Source organism: Neopelma chrysocephalum, unplaced genomic scaffold (genome assembly GCF_003984885.1).
Source record: "Neopelma chrysocephalum unplaced genomic scaffold, ASM398488v2 Primary Assembly neopelma1_176, whole genome shotgun sequence".
NCBI lineage: Eukaryota > Metazoa > Chordata > Aves > Passeriformes > Pipridae > Neopelma > Neopelma chrysocephalum.
Window position 1 is genome coordinate 93,846 of NW_020897838.1, and position 21,401 is coordinate 115,246.

The 21,401-nt window shown below is 47.1% G+C and overlaps 2 protein-coding genes across 2 annotated transcripts in view; both read left to right on the plus strand.

Annotated features, from left to right (window-relative positions):
* Positions 1-3,243, plus strand: part of LOC113976627 (chemokine-like factor) — a 3,426-nt gene extending 183 nt beyond the window's left edge. Inside the window, exons 2-4 of the mRNA XM_027701970.1 lie at positions 130-288; positions 1,137-1,232; positions 2,852-3,243. Coding sequence (XP_027557771.1) covers positions 130-288; positions 1,137-1,232; positions 2,852-2,956 — 360 coding nt within the window. The 3' untranslated portion in view covers positions 2,957-3,243. The remainder of the gene's footprint in view (positions 1-129; positions 289-1,136; positions 1,233-2,851) is intronic.
* A 617-nt stretch (positions 3,244-3,860) lies between these two features.
* CMTM3 (CKLF like MARVEL transmembrane domain containing 3) lies at positions 3,861-19,741 on the plus strand. Its single transcript, XM_027701978.1, has 5 exons — positions 3,861-3,968; positions 12,917-13,072; positions 14,730-14,825; positions 16,052-16,169; positions 17,847-19,741. Exons 1-5 carry the CDS (start codon positions 3,861-3,863, stop codon positions 17,873-17,875), a joined length of 507 nt encoding a protein of 168 aa, XP_027557779.1. The 3' UTR covers positions 17,876-19,741.
* Positions 19,742-21,401: the final 1,660 nt, after the last annotated feature.

Here is a 21,401-nt window from a genome sequence, read left to right on the forward strand (position 1 = left end):
CGGTACGGCCGGGAGGGGCCGGGATCCCGGGGGGTGCCCTCGGTACGGCCGGGAGGGGCCGGGGTCGCTGAGGGGCCGCGGGGTCCCGGCCCGGCACAGCGCTGACCGCCGTCCCCTCCCGTCCCGCAGCTCCTGGCGGTGGCCACCTTCCTCTGCTTCCTGGCCTCGAATGCCCACGAGGCCTACGCGGCGCTGGCCGGGCTGGAGATGGGCATCACCCTCCTGTTCCTCCTGCTCTACATGCTAAAGCTCGACGCAAAGATGCGGTGGCTGTTCTGGCCGCTGGCTGTGAGTACCGAGGGGCCCCGGCTGAGGGTACCTGTGTGCCCCAGCTGTGAGATGTGCCCTGGCTGTGAGTGCCGGTGAGCAGGCTGTGAGTACCCATGTGCTGTGAGTACCAGTGCCCTGGCTGTGGGTGCTGATGTGCAGGATGTGAGCACTGCTGTGCCCTGGCTGTGGGTGCTGATGTGCAGGATGTGAGCACTGCTGTGCCCTGGCTGTGGGTGCTGATGTGCACGATGTGAGCACTGATGTGCTGTGGGTGCTGGTGCCCTGGCTGTGAGCACTGGCTGGCCTGGATCTGAAGGGATCACCTGTCAGAAGGGTCACTGTCAGTCAGCTCAGTGACTGTTTCTATCCAGTTAAAGCAAGCCTGGTGTTCCATGGATGCTGAAGCAGGTTTTCCTCCCAGAGTGTTCTGTTCCCTCAGTTCCTGGATAGCTGGGTAGATCTGGTGACAGCCCCTCCCTAACGGGCGTTGATCCTTCCCTGTGTAACCCTGTGCTCTGCATCCTGCACATCACAAATTAGACATACACTTTCACTCAAATATTACCGAGTTCTCTTACCTCCCTTTTGCACATCTATGTCCTGCAGTCTGACAAGTGTAGCCAAGTTGCATAAATTTGACTGCAAAAAAAAAAAAAAAGAAAAAGGGAAAATGAGGAAGTTTTATCCTAAACGCTCCTTTTACCACCAAACCACTGGGTGTCAGTGTCGATCTCGCTCGGATATTGCTGTAACTTATTTCCATAGCAAACCAGCCGTTTTTAAAGACCCTTACGGTGTTGGGAGCTATCCACGTTCTTCTCCAGGTGTGTTCAGAATAAATATTTTGCTTCCACTGGCTGTTTCAGGATATTTTGAACTCGGTGATTGCAGCGTTGTTCCTCCTCGTTGTGTGCTTGTTTGCAGTGATAGTCAAGAGCAACAAGGGGACATTGGCTGGAGGAGTAAGTAGGAACATTGTTAATGAATTTCAGTTCTTAAAGTGCACGTGATTTGAACCTCTTGGTACAGTTACATCATGGTGGGACCACGAAAACAACTGTCTTGGAAGAACACACTCAGCAATCACAAACAAAAGTGAATACACATTTAGTGTATCTTACTAAGAATAATCCTAAAATCACTGGTAATTTAAAAAATATTACAAGACTTAGGAGTTACTACAGAGAAGTACCAACACTGAAAACTCCTCGAGTTTACCTAATTTGCGTAACTTGGATTTACTTCCACAGGTTGAAGTCCGAGGTGAGAGAATCCATAGCTCTTTTAGGACTATCCAGTTTGGTTACACTGTTTAGGAAGAAATGCCTAACTAATTGAAAGAGTTGAAACTTTTTAGCAGACATGCTGGTACCTCCCTCCTGACGTGTACATTACTTTTGCTGACACAGACTGAGGAATTACGTCAGTTGAAAAGGGGTTTTGCTCATACTATGATTGTAAGACTTTTGTGTTCTTAAAATCAAACCAGTTTAATAATTTAAGCAACTGGTATTTTTAATTCAAATGGAAACTAATGTAATTAACAAACAAGAAGGAGGGAAAGTCTTTTTTAAAGTCTCCAGAAGTACAAGAGGAGCTGAAATGTGAAAAGCAACCAAAAGAAACCTAAAACCCGCCACAGGGATTTTTCAAAATCTGATTAGGAGACGGTAAGATGGGAAGCTGATGTCTTCACTGGCAACAACATCCTAAGCAAAAAGGAGACTTTCTGGTCAAGTGACTAGCTGTGCTAGAATAGAATTTATATTCTTGGTTGGGAAGTTAATAGAAATTAAAGGTGGGAGCAGCAGACTAAGCAGGTAGCTGGGAAAACAAGTTTGGGCAGAGCACATGACATCTTCAATTCTGGGAGAAACAGAATTGCCCCACAGTCTGTACTCCTGGGGCACAAACTGCCTTGAGCTGGGCTCTCCTTAGCATTATTCCCTCTGATCAGATAATTCAGTGCTTGCATAAAAAACCCTGGTGTGCATGTGGGATGAGGCTGAAGGGTGGGAGCTGAGCAAATTAACTCAGCAAGGCCATTCTGCAAACACATTTTTCCACTTGCCTGCCTGAGGTTGTCTATTTTTTTAAGTACTTCTGTACATTTTCTTCAATTTGGGATATGTTTCCCATTCAAAGCTTCAGAGGGGAGCAGTACCTTTTTTTTCTTGCTAGGCTTGTTTCTATAAATTTTGACTTTTCTCCCTGACTTCTCTCTGGGACAGTTCCAGTAATTAAGCCATCCTTACAGGGACATGAGGCCTTTCATTTAGGATAAAAGCATTGTCTGGCATAATGCAGCATTAGCTTAGCTTTCAAGGAGAGCACCACACCAACTCCAAGGCTTCACACAAACATCAAACACAGCAGGGTGTAGACGGCTCTGTGAGAGGCTGATGGGATGTAAATATGGGTGTTATTTAATTTATCAGCTCTCCCAAATCACACACGTGTTTCAAAGGCAGAACCAAATTAGGAAGATGTGTTTACTGCTGCTTTGAGGAACAGTGGCTGAGTCTGTACAGCAAAAGATAGGGACTGTTAGGGGGAACTAACATTATGGTTATTTTTGTAGGTGTTGGGTCTTATATTGCTTGTTCTCTGCGTTGTCGACACGGTTCTTCTTTGCAAGAAGATTAGCCTTGCTAGACCAAGAGGAAGGAATGCTCCTGCCAGATAAGATTGCCGTGTTAGTAAAAGGATTTCTCCATTGATGATTGTTTCACCACTCTCTTTTAAAGAATTTGTATTTTCATGTGTTTACCTTGGAATTTCCTGTGCACTGATGTATGTTTTTGCAAGTATCGTTTATACAGTTTTCAGACATTTCCAAATGTATTTTCAGCGGTGCAGTTAAAGCTTCACAGAAAATGGTCCTGTTTTTCTAAACTTAATTACATTTTTACCCGTATGAAAATGAACTTCATGGTTGTCTTCTTTCTGTAATAAAAAGAAAATATAAATGGGCTTAAGTGCATTATTTAATATTATTTATTTAATACTATTTATTTACTAAGTGTACTTAGAGGTGTCATGTACCAGTAAACGTCCTTAGAATGGAATTTTTTCCACCCTTGTGTTGCCTCATTCCCTAGCTCATTCTCGTGGCCGCTGGCTGGCTGGTGCCATGGGAATGCTTGTTAGAGCGTTGGCCGAGGCATTTCGATCCTTGGAATTCCAGGCTTTACCGTGGGGTTGGACTCGATGGCTTCCAGCAGCCCCTTCCAACCCGAACGGCTCCGTGATTCTGTGATTTATCTGTTCAGAATGGGATGGAAAAGAGCCTCACAGCTCCCTGGCAGGACAGCGCTGGAGCGGAGAGAGCAGATTGAATCACATCGGTACGATCAGTGTCTCGGGACCGGCCGGGCGGTGCCTGCGGGGCCGGGGGCGGGCGCCGGGGCCGCCCCCCACATTTGGGGATGCTGAAACTTTTTCACGTTTCCGCAGTGTCACGATTTCCGCTTCCCTCCTTCAGAAAAAAAAAAAAAGGGGGGGGGGGGGAAAAAAAGTCCCGGCCAAGCCCCCACCTCGAGCCCAGCCCAGCTGAGCCCCAGCCCAGCCCAGCCCAGCCCAGCCCAGCCATGGAGGAGCCCGAGCCCGCGGGGGCCGCGCAGCCCGGGCTGCGCTCGCTGCTGCCGCCGCGGGAGTTCCTGGGCTCCCGCAAAGGGCAGCTGCTCCTCGCAGAGTCGGTAAGGCCGGGGGCGAGGGGGATCGCGGGGAGAGACCCCTGAAAGCACCGGGTCCCGCCGACGGGGCGGCGCGGACGGAGCGGGGCGGATGGACGGACCCTCCGCGGGGCCCGCTGCGAGCGGGGGGAAACCAGGGGACAGGAACCGAGGGGGAAACAACGGGGGGGAATCGGGGGGACAAGAACCAAGGGGAAAACAGCCGGGGGGAAACGGGGGGACACGAACCGGGGGGGAAACAACCGAGGGGAAAACAACCGAGGAGAACCAGGGGAGAACAACCGAGGGGGAAACGGGGGGAAAACAACCCGGGGGGAAAAGGAGGGACAAGAACCTCGAGGGAAACGAGAGCACTACCTTACCGGGGTGGGGGAACTGCAGGGCTGAAAGCGTAATTGATTGAGTTAAAGAACCCAAAAGTCTTGTCACGTTAAGCTTCCAGTGCTTCAAGTGTGTTCCTTTATCAGGAACCCGTTTTCGGTGACAAAGGGCTTTGATTTCGTTTTAGCCTGTTTGCAGTGTGACTCCAGTGACCGCTGCAGCCCCAGGTGTGTTATCTCCTGGTGCCGGGGGACACACGGGTTACCAGAGAGCCTGTTCGGAGTGTCAGGAAAGGCCTTACCCATTAGTGTGTGACATGTGCCATTATGTAGGGCATCAGGATACTCAACTTTTGTGCCGAGCCCTCCAGAGCTGTGTCTGTCCCTGGCTCACGGAGGGATGCGCTTGCTCACTGCTGTGGAGCCTGATGGCTGGGAAGTGTCCAGCGGGAAAGGCCCTGGGGGTGCTGGTGACAGATTGGACATCAGGAGGAATTTCTTGCTGGAAAGGGTGGTCAGGCCTTGGCAGGGGCTGCCCAGGGAGGTTTGGAGTGCCCAGCCCTGGAGGTGTCCCAGGAAGGCCTGGGCTTGGCACTGAGTGCTCTGGGCTGGGGACAAGGTGAGGATGAGGCACAGAGGGGACTCCACGGTCTTGGAGGTCTTTTCCAGCCTTAATGATTGCGTGATCCTTACTGGGAAAGAGCCAAATAATGAGCAAATAATGATCATTAGAAACAAGCATGGCTTGGCAATGGAAACAGTGCTCCCCCAGAAATACACCAGGGTTTTCCTTTAGGTACAAGTTCTGAGGTCAGGGCTGGTGGTAATTATAGGCCTTTGGGTTTCAGTGTGACACTTTCTGGAATTTTACTTGTAAAGACTTAAAGCCTGGCAGCTGAAACAGTACCCACATGGTAGGGAAAGACATCACTTACCCCAAGGGAAGTGGGTATTTCACAATAAAATTTAACTTTTGAGTAGAAAGCTAGTTGATTGAAATCAGACCTTCGACATAATTTTTGTCAGAAATAATGATAAATTTAAACACTAAGTTTTGTATAATTTTACCTAGAGCTTGGGCAGCCCAAAAGAGTAGTCAAGTCTGTGGAGTGCTGTTTACATGTGCAGGGTGACTCTGGGTATTCACTGTGTGAGCTCAGGGAAGGAAACAAGGAAATTCAAGCAAGAGAAAGGGAAGGAAGAGGCAGAACTGTCCATGGCCGGCTGGGGGGGACCAGCCCTAAGAGTGTGAGGCTGCAGGCACTGCCCTGTGGCAGAGAGCACAGGGAGATGTGAGGCTGGCTTTGAGAGGAAAAGGCTTTCATTCAGGAGGTGAGGATGGCTTCTGTGGTGGGGAAAGCTTGGGCTGAGCAGCAGCAGGCCCTGAGCTGTATCAGCTCCACTAAAAAAATTCCAGGTACCCCATCACTCATACGGCATAGTTTACAAAAACATACATTTAGAAGATACCAAAACCCAACTAACTTGGCTCCCTTGGCACATATTTTTGTTACATACTATAACCTATACTGGAATTTCCTTTACAAGCTTACAGCCAGTTAAGGATGGCTTTCAGACAGACTGCCTTTTAGCATCTCTGAATGATGACATATTTGAGGAATACTGTTTTGGTCATGGGATCAGACTCACCCTTTTGTTGTCATAGAGAAGTGCTGATTATGTCTCCTTGGAGTAATAAAAACTGCTCTGTCTTGACAAAACAGGGATTTATCCTCTGTAAGGCCACTCAGGGCTTCCCAAGGGTTTGGCTGGCTGAAAGCAGCTCTGAAAGCCCATCTGCTGAAATCTCTGTGTCCTCTTGCAGGCCAGCCCATGTGCTTAGGACGTGGTTTCCTGGCAGAGGGGAGGCAGCAGTAGTTTCTCTCCAGTTGTCTCAGCCTTGCCAGAAGAAACCCTTGAGGACAGCACAGGCCCCAGAATAAATGCAGTCTGTATACAATTAGAGAAGTGCAGTGCCAAATAATTGAAGACGAGTCCAAGTTCAATCTCTCACAGTTTAAATCTGTGTTTCATCTTTAGCTTTGTATTTCAGGTCTTGAATGTTTCATTTTCCCTCTTTGACACAGTGCTGATGCGGGGTGGGGTTCTGCAAAGACCTATGTAAATAATATTCATGGGATGTATAGTGTCTTTTGTTCAGAAACAAAGTGGGGTCCTCATTACTGTTACCAAATGTCACATTATTATTCAGCAGCTGGGCAGTTCCCCAGAAATGCACTTTATTTCTTGGCTTTCCAGCTGTGCAGGCAGCAGCTCTGCTGCGGGCGGATCGATGGGAGCTGCTGCTCCACTGCAGGAAATGCCAGGTCAGGTTTGCAGCTTTCAAAAAGCACCAGAACCTGCCCAGTGCGTTGCCACCAAAGCCCTGCAGTGACTCTGGGCAAGCCCTGGCTGAGCAGAGGGTTTCAGTTCTCCTCTGTGGGCTGTGGCAGTGATCACAGGGCTCAGCGCACCCGTGGCCCCAGCACCACGCTGGCCATGCTCGCTGGGGGAGCCAGTGAAAAGCCTTGCTTTCACCAGCAGAAGGGGCTGGCAGGTGACCAGTTCAGCTGTCACTGGCTGCCCCAGACTCTGCAGATTGAGACAAGTGCCACATTCCCTTCCCTTGCAGTGCTGGAGGCTGCAGGGCCTGGCAGTGCACTGGGAGCTCCACACTGCCCGCCAGCACTGCTTTGTTCAGATGGCAGGAAACTGCTACAGCCACTTTTTAAATAACATTTCCACACATTTCCACATGGAGGATGGATCTTTACCATGTTCAGGTGTAATTTTCACATTGGTCTGTAAACTGCTATGTAGGCTGTCAGGCATGGGCATCCTGGTGCTTCCCCAGAACAAGTCAGGCTGGAGATGGAGCTGATGACTGCTAGAAGTGTAACTATAACCTCAAATTTTATTCAGATAAGGAAGTAATCCTCCCCCCCCATACCTGCTCCTTTTTCTTTTGATCTCCACAGAATCTCACAATGGGTGGGGTTGGAAGGGACCTCTGGGGAACATCCAGTCCACCCCCTGTTAACCTGCCTTATTAATTTTTTATTCCATCTGGGATACCTACAGAGCCAGAAAGAAGCAGCAACATCAAGTACATGAATAAGCTTTGCTCTTTCCTGATCCTGTTTATTCTCACTGCCTTGCTCCTCCACTTTCTAATCACCATTCTTCATCTCCCAAGATAATTTTTTTCTTTCTGTTCTCCCCCATGCCATTATTTCTTCCATATATTTTAACACTCTTCTTGAGCTACTCATTTTTGCTAAATACTCAAGCTGCTCGAAGGTCAGCATCTTATCCATGCTCTTTTCTGCCCTTCAAGAGATGCAGTTTTCAGTTCCCTCTGTTCTATGTTGGAACCATTTAACAGCCACTCTCATACCTGCCACCAGAGCTTGTCCAGGCAAGATCCCCATATGTGCATTCTGCTGCTCACCCCTGCTGCTTCAGTCTGGCTTTTGTGTTTGTCCTGGTGACTAAATTGGCACCTCCTTAGTCTCCTCAAGCCAGTATGCAGTGGCACTACACTTTATTTTTCTATCAAAATGCAGTATGGATATGTAAAGGTGTGCCACCTTTGTGGTGACATAAAGGATGTAGAAATCATTGTGCCTGTTTCTCTCTTTTCCTGTCTTTCTTCTGTCTTTTCAGTCTTCTCTGAACTGACCTTCATAACTGGAACTTCCAGTGCTTGGTGTAAAGTCTCCTTGGAAGAAGACTCCTGCACCTTTTTCAGGGTCTGTAGGCAGAAGGCCACCCCTGCAGATAATTCTGGGGACCAGGAACTTCACCTGCACGAGTACAGTGGAGAAATAACTGAATAGCAGAGCTCACCAAGTGATGTACTTTGTCCCTCTGCCAAAAAATAATAACTAAATACACTCTTGTCCAGAAGATATCACCACTAGCCACTTTTAGAACTTTGAGCAAACCTGTTCTTTTCTGTGGAGGGGAGATGAGGAGCAGCCTGCAGTGGTTCAACATCATGCCTGTCCCCATGGGAGGCACTGGGGCTGTTCCCTGCACAGAGGAGACAAACACCTTCTGAGCTGCCATGACCTCAGACTCCAGCAGTGCCCCCTCCCTTAAGGGACACTCTGCTCTCTAACCAGTGTAACTCATTTTTTAGACCTTAAATTGCAAGCTGATTATACAATAAAGTATAACTTTGTAATGCCTGGCCAGTTTAAGAAGCTCAGCAACACAACATTAAGTAATAATTACATGGGACAAAATTACTTTCTGAAACACAATGCCAAAGAAGTTCCTTTAAAAAAGTACTATGTAATAGTTCTCTTTTTTATTTTGTGGGAATGTACATAAAAAGTGCTCAATGAAAAGTCAGGCTTCTTTTTGCCAGGATTTTTTTTACTTCTGCCATTGCCAAGCTATGAAAGGATCCTGTCCTGGTCTTTGCTGCATTTAGAGCTTTCTGCATCCAGATATTCCTCCACAGTAAAGCTGGCAACAGTCACACCAACCTCTCAGCAGCAGCACGGGAACAACTCAGCCTCTGAGCTGCTGTCAGTGCCGAGGATGTAACCCCAGTGGGGGGAAGAAAAACACCCTGTGTAAATACAAATGGATAGAACTCATAAAACACTATTACTTTTAATTTCTCCCAGAAGCTGCAGTGCTTTCTGAAAGTGCTAGAAATGAACTTGCAACTGCATTGAGCCACACAAACTTCCTCTCTTAGCTGCCTGTTTTTTAGCATAGACACAGAGTATTAGAAAAACAACAAGGTCCCTTGGCTTGACCTTTCTCTGAAATCACCCTTAAACACACAGCTGCAGGAAAAGAGGTGCAGAACAAGTGTGATCTGCAGCGGAACATTTTACAGTCTTCAGAGGGGTCAGGTTGTATTCTGAAGGTTGCTTTTGAGTTTTAAAGCAACTTTCACCTTGACAGATGTTTGTCTCAGAGACTTGAAGTCTGGAACAGTAAGTAGGTAGGTGTCATTATTTCTGGATGCACACTGGCACTTCAGTGTGTGTATTGTGGGAGGAGAGGTATATTTTTTAAATTTCCAACTTTTAAGGTAACATCAAATGTTTGAATTAATGGCAGTGCAATTAAGGTAACAAGACAACTACTCAGATTTATAATCCAGACAAGACAGTAGTAGATGATAGCCAGTATTGCTCCAGGAGTCCATGCACTGACATGTCAGAAGGGCAAATGAGCTCTACACAAAGAGAAATGAGAAACCATCAAAAACCTGCAATTTGTGGGCTTTTATATTACATAGGGCTGTCCCCAAGCTACTGAGTAGGTTTGGCACTGAAATCCATGTCAGGGCTGCAAAGAGAGACAAAAAAGAACCATCCCCGTAGCCATCACCTGGCAGAGCCCTTGGGCACCTCCTTCCCTTTGTTTCTCTTGCTCTTTCTTTGCCTCTCTCCCCTTCCTGCACTTTCTACCCTTCCCCCAAGGAAGACTGTAGCATCTAAAAACACCATCCTTCAAACCTTCATCCTCAAAATCTGGTCCACTATTTCATAGATGGGTTTTTCACATAAAATCCTCCTTGGGCCTCTTCAGTCTCTGAGTGCCCCCAAAACGAGGACTGATGCTTAACTGGAGAGCAGTTATCACACTTCAGGTCAGAGTCTTTCCCCTTTACTAATATAATCAATAATCTGTTGCAATCAGGGGACTTCTTGTGAATCCAGGGTGCCTTTTTTTACTGTGCCTTGACGTGCACTTCCCCTGCAGAACGGGAAGGGGAGTCAGGAGGGGAGAACAAGACAGGCTGGACATCCCCCTCTCAGGGCATGGTGGGAATACAGAAACTGTCCTTCAGGGCTGAGGAACAGGCAGCAGGACACTGCTGTGGCCTACCAGTGATGGAGGGGTTTGTTTGAACAAGTAACTGCCTGGTAACCAGATTTTAAAATGAACAATATTTCCCCAGCTTCTCTGGATCAGACCAAATCAAAAAGTTGAAATGACTGATCTTTCTGTCTCCAGCAGCTTACCTGGCACAGAGGCAGGAATCCCACTGGCACACAGCACACTGGAGCAGGAGCTCCTTGGCTTTTTCTTGCCACAAAAGAAGCTTCTGTTTGCACCCTGAGCTGTGTTACAGCAGGACTTGGGCTCCTGTAACAACCCACGTCCGGGTGAGGGGGAGACAGTGGGAACCTTGACTTGCACAAATTCCCATAAAGCTGATAATAAAAGAGCTCAAAGGCTCTGCCTTTCACCTCCCCACTTTCTGACAGGAAAACTCTTTTCTCTGTACAAAGGCAGGCAGAGCACAGGACTTACTGTATCAAACAGAATGGAGATCAAAGGGATCTCAACTATGCACCATCAACTTACATATCTCAGATTTGCCTCTCTACCTCCTCACACTGCTGCAGTGTGATGGATTATTTAACACTGCATTTAATCCTTTCATAAGAGATTACCAGGTTTAGTTCAGGTCTAAGGTTCTGCCATTGAAAGGACTTTGGTAGGTGGGACCTATCCTGAACATCTCCTCCCTGCTGCTGTTCCTCCCCATCACACACTTCCCTTCAGCCACAAAAGGGAGAGATTTTTTCAACACCAGAACAAGAAAAAAATGTCCTGTATACATGGTGATTTCTTTTTAATCCAAGAAAACATTAAACCACGCCTAAATTATGTTCCACAAATGCAAGTGAAGCAGATTCACAAAGAAAGTCCAGTCTTTGTTCTTGGGGGGGGGGGGAAGAGAGCAGGTGTGATAGGAAGGAGGAAGAAATCCTCTCTCCTCTTAGCAGTTTTCAAGCTCTGTTATATCCACTTCTCTTCAAAGCCCACTCACCACTCTCCACTCACTGACAGAAAATACCAACTGAGGATGAGATGCAGTGAGTGAGTTCCCTCTGCTGTGGGAAAACTAGAAAAACCTGCCAAGAGGCTGTGTAAGCAATAACCAAAAAATAATAGGATAAACAGCAACAAATAGGGTAAATATGAAGAGGTAAGAGGCCTATACTGCACCAGATCAGCCTCTTAGTGAGGCAAGAACAATGCATAGGCAGTTTAAGATAAATATAGTCTCTTACTAAAAATGGCACATCCTCTCTAACTTCACCACCCACTCCTAATGGATCAAAACAATATTCTCCAGCTCTCAGCAGCCTGGTCAAGAACTGACTGCTTTCCCCAAAAAACAGGCTTAGAATAAAGACTTCTTAATTAGTTACATTAAAAAATTATTTCAGTGGGATTGAACTGCTTAGTTGCCCCCTAAACTTAAACAGGCTCTTTTGGTACATGTATTTGAGTGTTGATTGACCTCTCCTAGGAGTAATTATTAATTAATAATTATTTATAGGAGTCTTATCAGTCAAGTATAATAATGATTTTTTTCTGAGGTCCAGGTGAACACAAGCAAAGAAATCCATAGCTGAAATTTAACGAGGCAAATACATTGATTGGCTTTGCAGGAAGCCACACCTGCCTTCAGATGTGCCATCTGGGAGAAAATAATACATTTATTTTCAGTCTTGTATAAGTGGTAATGTCAGTGTCACAATTTAGAATTTAGAAGTTCAAAAAATCCTTGTGTTGGGATGCTCAGACAGCACCCAAAGCATCTCCGAGTGCTGGGAAGGCAGGGATTTGTCTCCACCAGGAAAAAGCAGCCCAGGTGCAAACTGGCACATAACACACAAAATGTGTAATTCAGGATCCTGTCTTTGTTACTTTAAGCTGATTTGATGACAACAGCAACCAGTTTCCCTGCAAGGCAGTAAAACAGCAGGGCTGGAGCCTCTTCCTGCAGGTGACCAACTCCCAGTACATCCTTTGAGATGTTCTGAAGTTTCTCCCTGGTTCCCTCCCTTCCCACCTTCACCAACAGCAGCTCAAAGTCCAGAAGTGTAGGACAGCCCTGGTACTACCTGGTTTAGTTAAAAAATCATTTTCTTTAGCCATTTTCCCATTGCAACACTTTCTATCTTGAACCATAAACTGTATTCCAAAGGTATTTTAGTTGAATGGGAAAACAAATGCCATTTTTATTATTTCATAGAGTTAGGAAACATCATGGAGATAAATTTACTTGAGTTATCTATTCTAATACTATCTAAAACAGCTTTCTACACTGGAAAACTAGAACCAGAGAACTTCCAGACACCACAGAACAATTAATTCTTGGCTCTTTTCTATCCATCATCAGCAGACTTTTTTCTTTCCACTCTAAGGAGATTATAAATGCTGAGTTACTTTGGGCTGTCTGAGCAATGATTTGGGTTTGAAATGAGACCTGTCATAGCTGAAAGCTTAAAGCTCTGCTTGCTTGGCAGAGTCCCACTCTCTTTTCAGAATTATGTTGTCAGAACTGTTTACAATCCAGAGCAAATCACTGACTCAGAGAGGTGCAGATCCACCCGGAAAACCCATTTCACACGCCTGGAAATAAACACCATTACCTGAGATTTATTCCATGCTGAACAAGAAAATTCATTTGGCCCAATATAAAAAAAAAAAAAAACAACAAAACAGTAAGAAGCAAAGCAATGCCTTCACCAGCAGCACTGACAGAAACACAGAGGGAAAACAACCCTCCCGAGCTGCTGAGCCACCCACGGCTCTGCGATTCCAGGCCAATAACGACGAGTTTTCCCTTTACTCCAGGTGCTGTCATTTATCATCTTTATCTGCTATATTGCATCTCTAGCAGCTTCTTTCATGATGGCACCGCTCCTAGAGTTTCTGCTGGCACTGTTTCTTTTTTATGCCTACGCCTCCAAGCTTAATGAGAAGTTTAAAGGACTCTACTGGCCTTTGACGGTAAGTGGAATGTGCAGCACAAACCCCCAGACTGAGCTGGGCAGGGTTGCAGGAGGAGAAGGGACTGCACAGGAGTTTAGGGTCACTGTTAACAAGTTCACCCCCTTATTAGAACCTTGTCTGAGTTGCCTCTGGTACAGCAGGTGCCCCAGCACTCTTTGAACCGTGCTGTACTATACACTGTAGCCTGCTTTGGTGCTGACACAAAGCTTGGCTTTATCAAAGCACAGAATTTATGCCTGATTCCAGGCACGTGGCTTAGGGCTGGATCTTCAGAGGCAGCATCAGCCTAAGCCAGTCTGACCACTGCTGGGGGCTCCTCCCCATTGCCACCCTCCCCAGCAGGGACACAGCTGTGCTGTTAGTGAGGGACAGACTTTACTGGGATGGTTTTAAATTCTCAGCAAGTGCTGCAGAGGGGCAGAGTCATACCATAAACACAGCTGCTTCTGGAAAGGGGGAGCCCTGCAGCTCCTGCCCGTTCCTGCCCACACAGGAGCCCAGTGCTGGGGCTGCAGCCATCCCTGGCCACTGGATGTCCCTGCTGCCTCAGACACTGCACAGGGAGCAGCTCTCTAGCAGTACAAATACTGCCAAAAACCCGGCCAATCTAACCAGTCTGGAGTCTCTCTTGGTACCAGCAACAGTTCATCACAGTGAGATCTGAACTGGAGCTCTCAGTGCATAAAAGCGACGTGAGCGAGGCCCTGGTGGGTAAAGAGGCATCGGTGGCTTTGACTGCACAGTTTTCACTTGGTAATCTCAGTTCCATCATTTTCTCATTTTCTACACCCATCTGATTCCAGAACTAAGACAAAAAAGGCACTTGTGTGTTTATTGTGGCAGGCACAGAATGTAGATAATTGACCCTGTCCTGACTTCAGAAGAGTCAAGTTGCTTGTAGGATTTGTGTTTTGAGACATCATCCATCTGTTCTGAAAGGGCAGAAGAGCTAATTGTGAACAGAGCTCAAGTGCAGCTCCCACGATTTACACATCCCTGGGAATCACAGCTCTATTTGACACCCACTTCAGAGACATCCCTGCTGGTGTCACAGGGATGGCCCTGCCCTGCAGAGCCACAGCAGCACCTACTCCAGTGATCACAACAGGCACTTGGGCAGGCTGCTGGAGTCACAACAACAACTGAGTGTAAACCATTTCAATAAACAAAGTGGTTAGTTCCTGACTGAGGAGTGCCTACAGCCAGAGATCATCATATAGCCCTATATCCATGTAGGGACAAGCACCCACCTGTTCCCACAGGAGCTGTACCCTCCTCCTGAGCCCCTGGTACCACAGGAGTTCTGCTTAGGGATGAGACTTTCAGGCATTTCAGGTGATTCTTCCTTTGCTGTGCTCCAGGCAAATGCCACAGGACAGCCCTTCCCAGCCTGAGGGGTCTGCCCCACACAAGTTAAAAGCAGGAGTTACACAGCAGCTCCAAGAGCAGAAGCTCATTCCAGTATTCCAATCATCCCTTCCTTAGAACATCCCCCAGAGGAGCAGTTCCTGCAGCACAGGGCTGTGCTCACACAGGGTGGTCACTGCTGCAGGAACAGAGGGTCTGAGAGGTCATTTCCCAAAGCATTTGCAGAGGGGTTTGCATGCTGGAGCCCCATGACTAACCTGGGAATGCACCACTGCTTCTTTCACAGGATTTCTTGCGCTGTGTCACTGCTGCCATTATTTACTTTGCCATTTCCATTGCTGCTGTCTCCAAGTACAGTGATGGAGCATCTAAAGCAGCAGGGGTGAGTAGACATGAGCTTTCCACTCAAGTATTTTGGTGAACTGCCTGTAGATATAGTTCAGAAACAGTTCAATTTTGACCCCATTGCAAGTAACAGAAGTTTCTGCAATTAACTGAGAATTCCTTTGCCCAAAGCAAAGAGGAAATGGTCAGTTATTCGGGAAAATATGTTTTGAATCAATAGTTTTTTCATTCTGACAGTGCTGCTCAGTGTTAACTGTGCTCCTTAGGGAAGGCACCTGTTCTGCTTTTTAATTTCCCCAGATGCACAGGGAAGAGAAACTCTGTTCCTGCAAAAAGTATCAAGATCCTTGAATGGAGGGAATAATATTAATGATTAAAAAAAGGAATCAAACCTGTAACTGCTAAGGCCAGTATAAATTAAGTCATTTCAACCTCCTGCCTCTACCTCTCAATTTTACTTGGGATGAGTTGAAACAAGAGCAGTGTCATTTTACCCTCCAGTACAAGGGCTGCTCAGGAGAGAGCCTTTGCCATCAGCATTTTGTGTTCAGAAATACAATCCAGCCTCTGCATCTGCAACCTGACTCTAGGCATCAATAATGGATGCAACATAAATAAAATCTGCATCATAATTTTTAAAGATAGGGAAGAACAATACCCAGTAGTGCTGACCAGGAGCCCTCACCAAACCATCCCCAGTCACACACAGTTCGAACACAGACCTTGTTTTAATCTTTGTCCCTCAGTTTAGAGGTGGAGAAGTACAAGTGCATTTACCCCAGAGTGAGACCCAGCCTGTTCTTGGCACTGCTGCTGCTCTGGCACTGAAGGGGGAACTCCAGAATCATTTTAATCTCAGTCTAGTTCACTCAGCAATAGACAGGTCTCCTTGCAAACCAGTAAGAAATTACTTCCAGAGAAATCAAGGTGATTTCTTGGTGGCAAAGAGATGCTCTGGGATGGTGGAGGTGCAGGTTTTGTTCTCCCGTAACTCCCAGCAGAGCTGATGCTCAGAACATGCCCAGAGGGGCCTGGGGAAGGGCTAAGGACACATCTGATGACTTCTCAGGCTCCCAGATTAGCTGTAATTTAGTTGAGGCCAATGGGTCACAAGCCATTTCCCTTCCCTGTCTCCTTGGAAAGGCACAGGCCAAAGCCAGCAAGCTCAAGCTTTGAGTTTTTCTTGTGTTGGTTCAGCTCATTTTGGTGTGTCATTGATGGATGTGGCCTGTTGTTAAAGAGAGTGTTCTTTTGCCCTTGTAGGTGTTTGGGTTTGTGGCCACCATCGTGTTTGCCATTGATTTCTACATCACCTTCAATGACCTGGTCAGCTTCCTGAAGCAGGGCAGCTCCGATGCCCCCGAGGGGCACAAGTCAGAAGGTGGGTAAAATTCCCTGGTTTGTCACACGAGCAGGTAACGTGAGATTTTCTTCTCCATTTCACCTTTGGAGGGGAGCAAGAGCACTCAGTTTCTATTCCTGGCTGCCTTGGTTTTGTATGCCACAACTGTGCTCAGTTATGAAGCTGCTCAGTCCTTGAATACAACAACTGGAATTCCAGGGACTTACAAAGATAAGGAGCAAGCCAGGGATGTGAAGTTTCTCGGAGTTTCACGACATCTAAATTTGAAAGGCCCTAAATCCAGTTATAGAAATTATCAGCAGCACAGACTTTCTTCTCCTATCAAAATGTCTCACTGTAAAAACAAGCAAACATCTGCCTTTTTTCCTTGGTAACTTAATAATTAACATCCATTTGTCCGCAGTCTTTTATGTCCAATAGTGCTCTTCCCTTTATCATCTCCTTATCATGATTGTCTGTTATGACCAGCTTTGACCATCTGTGGGCAAATGGCCTTGAAATCCCAGGGCCAGACAGCATAAAATCAACAAGATTATTATGAATTTGTTTTCTCTGTCTACTTCAGACAGATCCACTTAGACAAAGATAAAAAGAGGGACCCACTGTTGGGTGTTCAAATCCAATTCAGGTCAAGTCAGGGCAGAGGTAGCAGTTTTACAGTACCCAGGAGCCCAAACTGAGCATCATGTTCCTGTGACACTGCTCATTCCACTGACACAGAGGAAAAAGACTCTTCCATGCTTTAAAAAAAAAAAAGAAAATAAATCCCCAAACCCAAAAAAACAACCCACACAAAACCAAAACCCACAAACCTCCTCAAAAACAAACCCCCAAGATGTGTATAGAATCCTAGAAGGTGTACAGCAGCACTAACAGTCTTTTCTAGGGATTTTAGTAGACTGTTAAATGTTTTGCAAGCTTTAGGCCAAAAAGAGAGACAAAAAAAGAAGAATTAATGGAACAGATCACAGGAAATAGACTGTTAAGACTAAGAACTGAACTGACCTCAGAAGGTGATCAAGTGACAAGGGCACAAAATTAGGGTACAGATTAGATCTAATTTCCCTGGAGATGGAGGCAGAAATACATAAACCCACATAAACCCAGAGCAGTGCAGCCAGGCAGCTTTGGGGGGATGGTTTGGCTGTGCCAGGAGGGCTCTGCCCTGACTGTTCCCCCAGCTCCAAGCTGGGGCTGAGGCCAGCAGGATGGAGCTCTGCAGGCCTGTTGGGATCCCACCATCCCAGAGCTGCTGCTCTCAGGCTTTGCTGGCAGAGCAGGACCCACACAGGGCTCTGGAGGCCGGGAGGGGCAGCACAGGCTCCTCCTGTGTCACACCAACAGTGTCACACCAACAGTGTCACACCAACAGCAGCACAGGCTCCTCCTGTGTCACACCAACAGTGTCACACCAACAGCAGCATCCCTGCCACCCCCTCCTCCGAGCCAGCCCCTGCACTGGGGGCTCCAGTGCCCCTCAGCAGTGTCTCCCAGCTCCTTTGAAGCACCCCTCAGTGTTCCATCCTGTCAGCAGGAATGTCACAGGGATGTCACTCCCCCAGCCCTGCCCCACACGCTGGAGCAGCTCCTGCCAGGAGCAGCAGAGACACTGCTCTGTGTCTCTCCCAGCCAGAGCTGCAGCAGGTGGGGGGTTCCAGCTCTCATCTCACTCTTGTTCCTTGTTTTACCCCCCAGATGAGAACTCTGACTCTGACTCAGACTGAAGAACCAAACACCAACCAAGCGTGAAGGGAAGATGATCCAGCACTTTCCTCTGCTGAATGCACTGCCAATGAAATATCTCCCTTACTGCAGCCTCCGGATCCTCTTTCCACCTCACTGTTCATGGAATCACCAAGGCATGGACAGGGCAGTGATGTGGAAAAGGAGACTATTCCCAAAGCCATTAGAGGCTCTGTCAGAAGTAGAGATTCTGCAGTAGCTCAGCCTTTCACAGAGGAGTGTGTCCAAACACAGCTCAATTCTCCTTTGCCCCTCCTTCCTCAGCCCTACAATGTCCTGAGTAAACGGGAGCAGCATTTTAAACGTGTAATCAGAGCTTTTAACCTGCTTTCTTACTTCCAAATCTTTAACACTTACAGCTTTTGTACTTTTTGAGTGCCAAAGAAGAGAGGTTTGAATGCCTCTATTTGTATTTTTCTTTTTAACTATCAGTATTTCTTTCCCTGAACTCTGAGTATTCCACTGGGAAGCACTGAAGGCCTGGATTACAGTTAACTGTTGGTTTCAGTACATTTATATCTGCTGCCTCTGTGACCAGAAGTGACAACTGGAAATCTGCAGCAGGAGCAAACCTCAGAGTCTGACTGCTGCAGGCAGCTGGCTCATCAAACATTCAGAATCACTCTTTTTAAGCTGCTTGGATGGAGTCACATCCCATCTGCTGCCATTTCACCAACCATAGGAGGCAGGACAGGGGAGCCAGGCTCTTCCCAGCCCCTTTCCTGCTGGCTGTGTTTGCACAGCCAGGGAAGGCAGCCTTGCCAACCCACTGGGATCTGCCCTGTGGAGCCTGCAGGTGTCTGTGCACAGGATACCACAGGACACCACAGGACACCACTGCCTGCTCTGCTCTGTGCTGGGGGCACTGCTGCTCCCCTGAGACCAGCACTGCACTTGGGCCATGGCTTTGCAAAACAGGGAACTGGTTCTGCCACACTTGGGATACCTGAGCCCCAGGAGGGCAGGGCATCCTCCCCTCTGGGAGAAGGCAAAGAAACCAAGCCCCAAACTACAGAAAGTCTGCAATGAGTTCATTTTCCCAGACCCCTTTCCTCAGTGGGAAGGGGGGGGTTGGATTGGGCTTTTTCCCCTGGAAGGCCAGGATTTATTGTGGTGCTGTATTCCAGGGAAAAAGCCTTCTGAATGTACAAGGTATTTTCACAAGTAGCACAGCTTACCTTGAAATGTTTGCATCCACCTACAAACACATGCTGCTTGGGAAGAGCATGGCATGCTCCTTACAGATGGCAGCAGGCAGCTCTGTGCCAAAGAAATCTGGATATATTTTTAAAAAATTAATATAGTACCAGAACAGGTGGCCTTTACAAAAACTAAAATGAGAGCAGATGGTACTAACAGAGTAAATGAAAAACAGGGATAAAACAATGACAGCAGATTTCCTCTGGAATAAAATCACCCCTTGGATTGCAGTTCCCTGGCAGCAGCTGGCTGCTGCCAGCAGCACACGGGACCTCACAGGGAGCAGGGCCTTGGGAAGGTGCTGCTCAAATTGGAGTTGTCCTCAGGCAGCTCCTCCATCTCCTGTTTCCTGACCACTGAGAATAAAAGCAAAACAAGTGGTTAATTCTAAATGTGACAAATCACCTCTACTTTTATAAGAAAGACCTCTCTGGACCTTTTCCTGTATGAAATCCTGTGTTTCTTTCTCTTGTTGTCATATTTTACTGGCACACACTGTGACATCAGGGGACCTGGGCTCCTTTTTATACTCATTTTGTATTTCTCTTTTTTTTTAATTAAAACAAAATGTACTGCATGTCACATCTGGAAACTAGTACATGGTTAATATTTAGAAACCACCCTGGATTAAACCTCTTTTCATAGAAGTGTTGGGTGTCTTTACTTATTTTAAGACCTGATTTTACTGCCTTGCCTCTGCCCAGCAGAGGGATCAGTGATTGAAGGAACTCCATCACTGTGTGCTGGGGAGGTGGCAGAGCACAGAGGGACCAACCCCTGCTGCTCCCACAGCTCCTGAATTGAACCAAGAATTAGTTTCCACATATTGAGACATTGGGGATACAGAGCTCTCACCTGGCAACTAATAACACTGTAAAAACAGTCCCCTTGGGTTCGCCCTTCACACACGCTGTAACCCAAAATATACTGAGGTTTTCTGGTCGTTTTTTCACCTTGGATCACTCCTAAAGTCAACAGAGGCAGCAAACAAAGTGGCTCATTAGTTGCTTCAGGACTGCTTTAGCAGTGAAATGCCTGCCCAGAGAACTCGTTATTGGCTTTTAAGGACTTGATGATTTCATTCATTTCTAAGCAGTTTGCTCCCAGGGTCAAGCACTTGTGTAGGATTCCAGCCTTTTACTTAAAAAGATCTGTTCCCATGACTGAAGTAAAACACAGTTCTGTATTTTCCGAATGTCGTTTCAGAAAATTAAATTAAAAATAATTACTTTAAAGGCAGTTTTGATGGGGGGAGGTGGGGACTGACTCAGTCTATTGTCCATTTTCTGCCAGCAATATTGCACCAAGATCAGAGTCTGTGCAGAGCAGAGGAGAGGTCACCTTGGCTTTTTTAGCTTTTATGTGTTTGCTTGTTTTCCTCACCTGACAAGATCCAAACAGCTCTGGGAGCGCTGGTTTCTCTGCAGTTCGGGTGTCCTGAGACAAACACAACACCTGGGTGTGCAGCCCTTCATTAAACCCTGATTGCCCTGTGCCAGCAGTGGCCTCATCAAACATCTCTTTTCAGAGTTCCATGTGGGAGCCACTTCCCAAGCCCACACAGCCCAATCCCTGCCCGCCTTACAGCTGCCCCTTGGAATTCCTGACCAGCTCTCAGCAGCGCACAGAGCTTCCAACACCAACTGTGGAAAAATCGGGGGAGAATCAGTGCCAGACGTTTGATGGTCTGAACACTGAGACTCAAAGTCACTCAGGGGAACAGGCCCGGCTGGCACCACTGAGGGTTCACAGTCACACTGGCTGAAGGGCTCTCACCCTCCTTCTCCTCTCAAAAACCTTTTATATTTGTCTGTGGACTTGTTCAGTCTTGTGTGGTGGTTTTTGGACAGGTGACATTAAGGAATTCAAGACCTTTCCAAGCAGCTTTTTTAAATTCTGCCTGAACTAAGAGACTCTGTTGTGCTTTGAGCACTCTGTCCATCACCCCACTTTGTTTTGCTTTCCACTTGATCCTGTCCAAAGTTGTCCAAGTCTTACATTTCCCAGGGACACAGCCATTCCCAGGACACCCAGTGGAAAGCAGTGTTTGAGAGAAACACTCCCACCAGCCTGGTGTGCTGGTGAGCAGAACACAATTTAATGCTCTGCAGAGCAAGCAGATGGTTCCAGTCATTCTGCTTCACTGTGCACAATCGTGAGCCTGAATTTTCTGGCTGCACCTCACCCTGCTCAGGGAGCACAGCCTGTGCCACCCAGTGACCATGGACTGGTGACCACAGACCAACAGTGTTCCTGCACCTCCAAAACACCACTGAGCAAACACCCACACTGCTGCTGAGCTGAGCC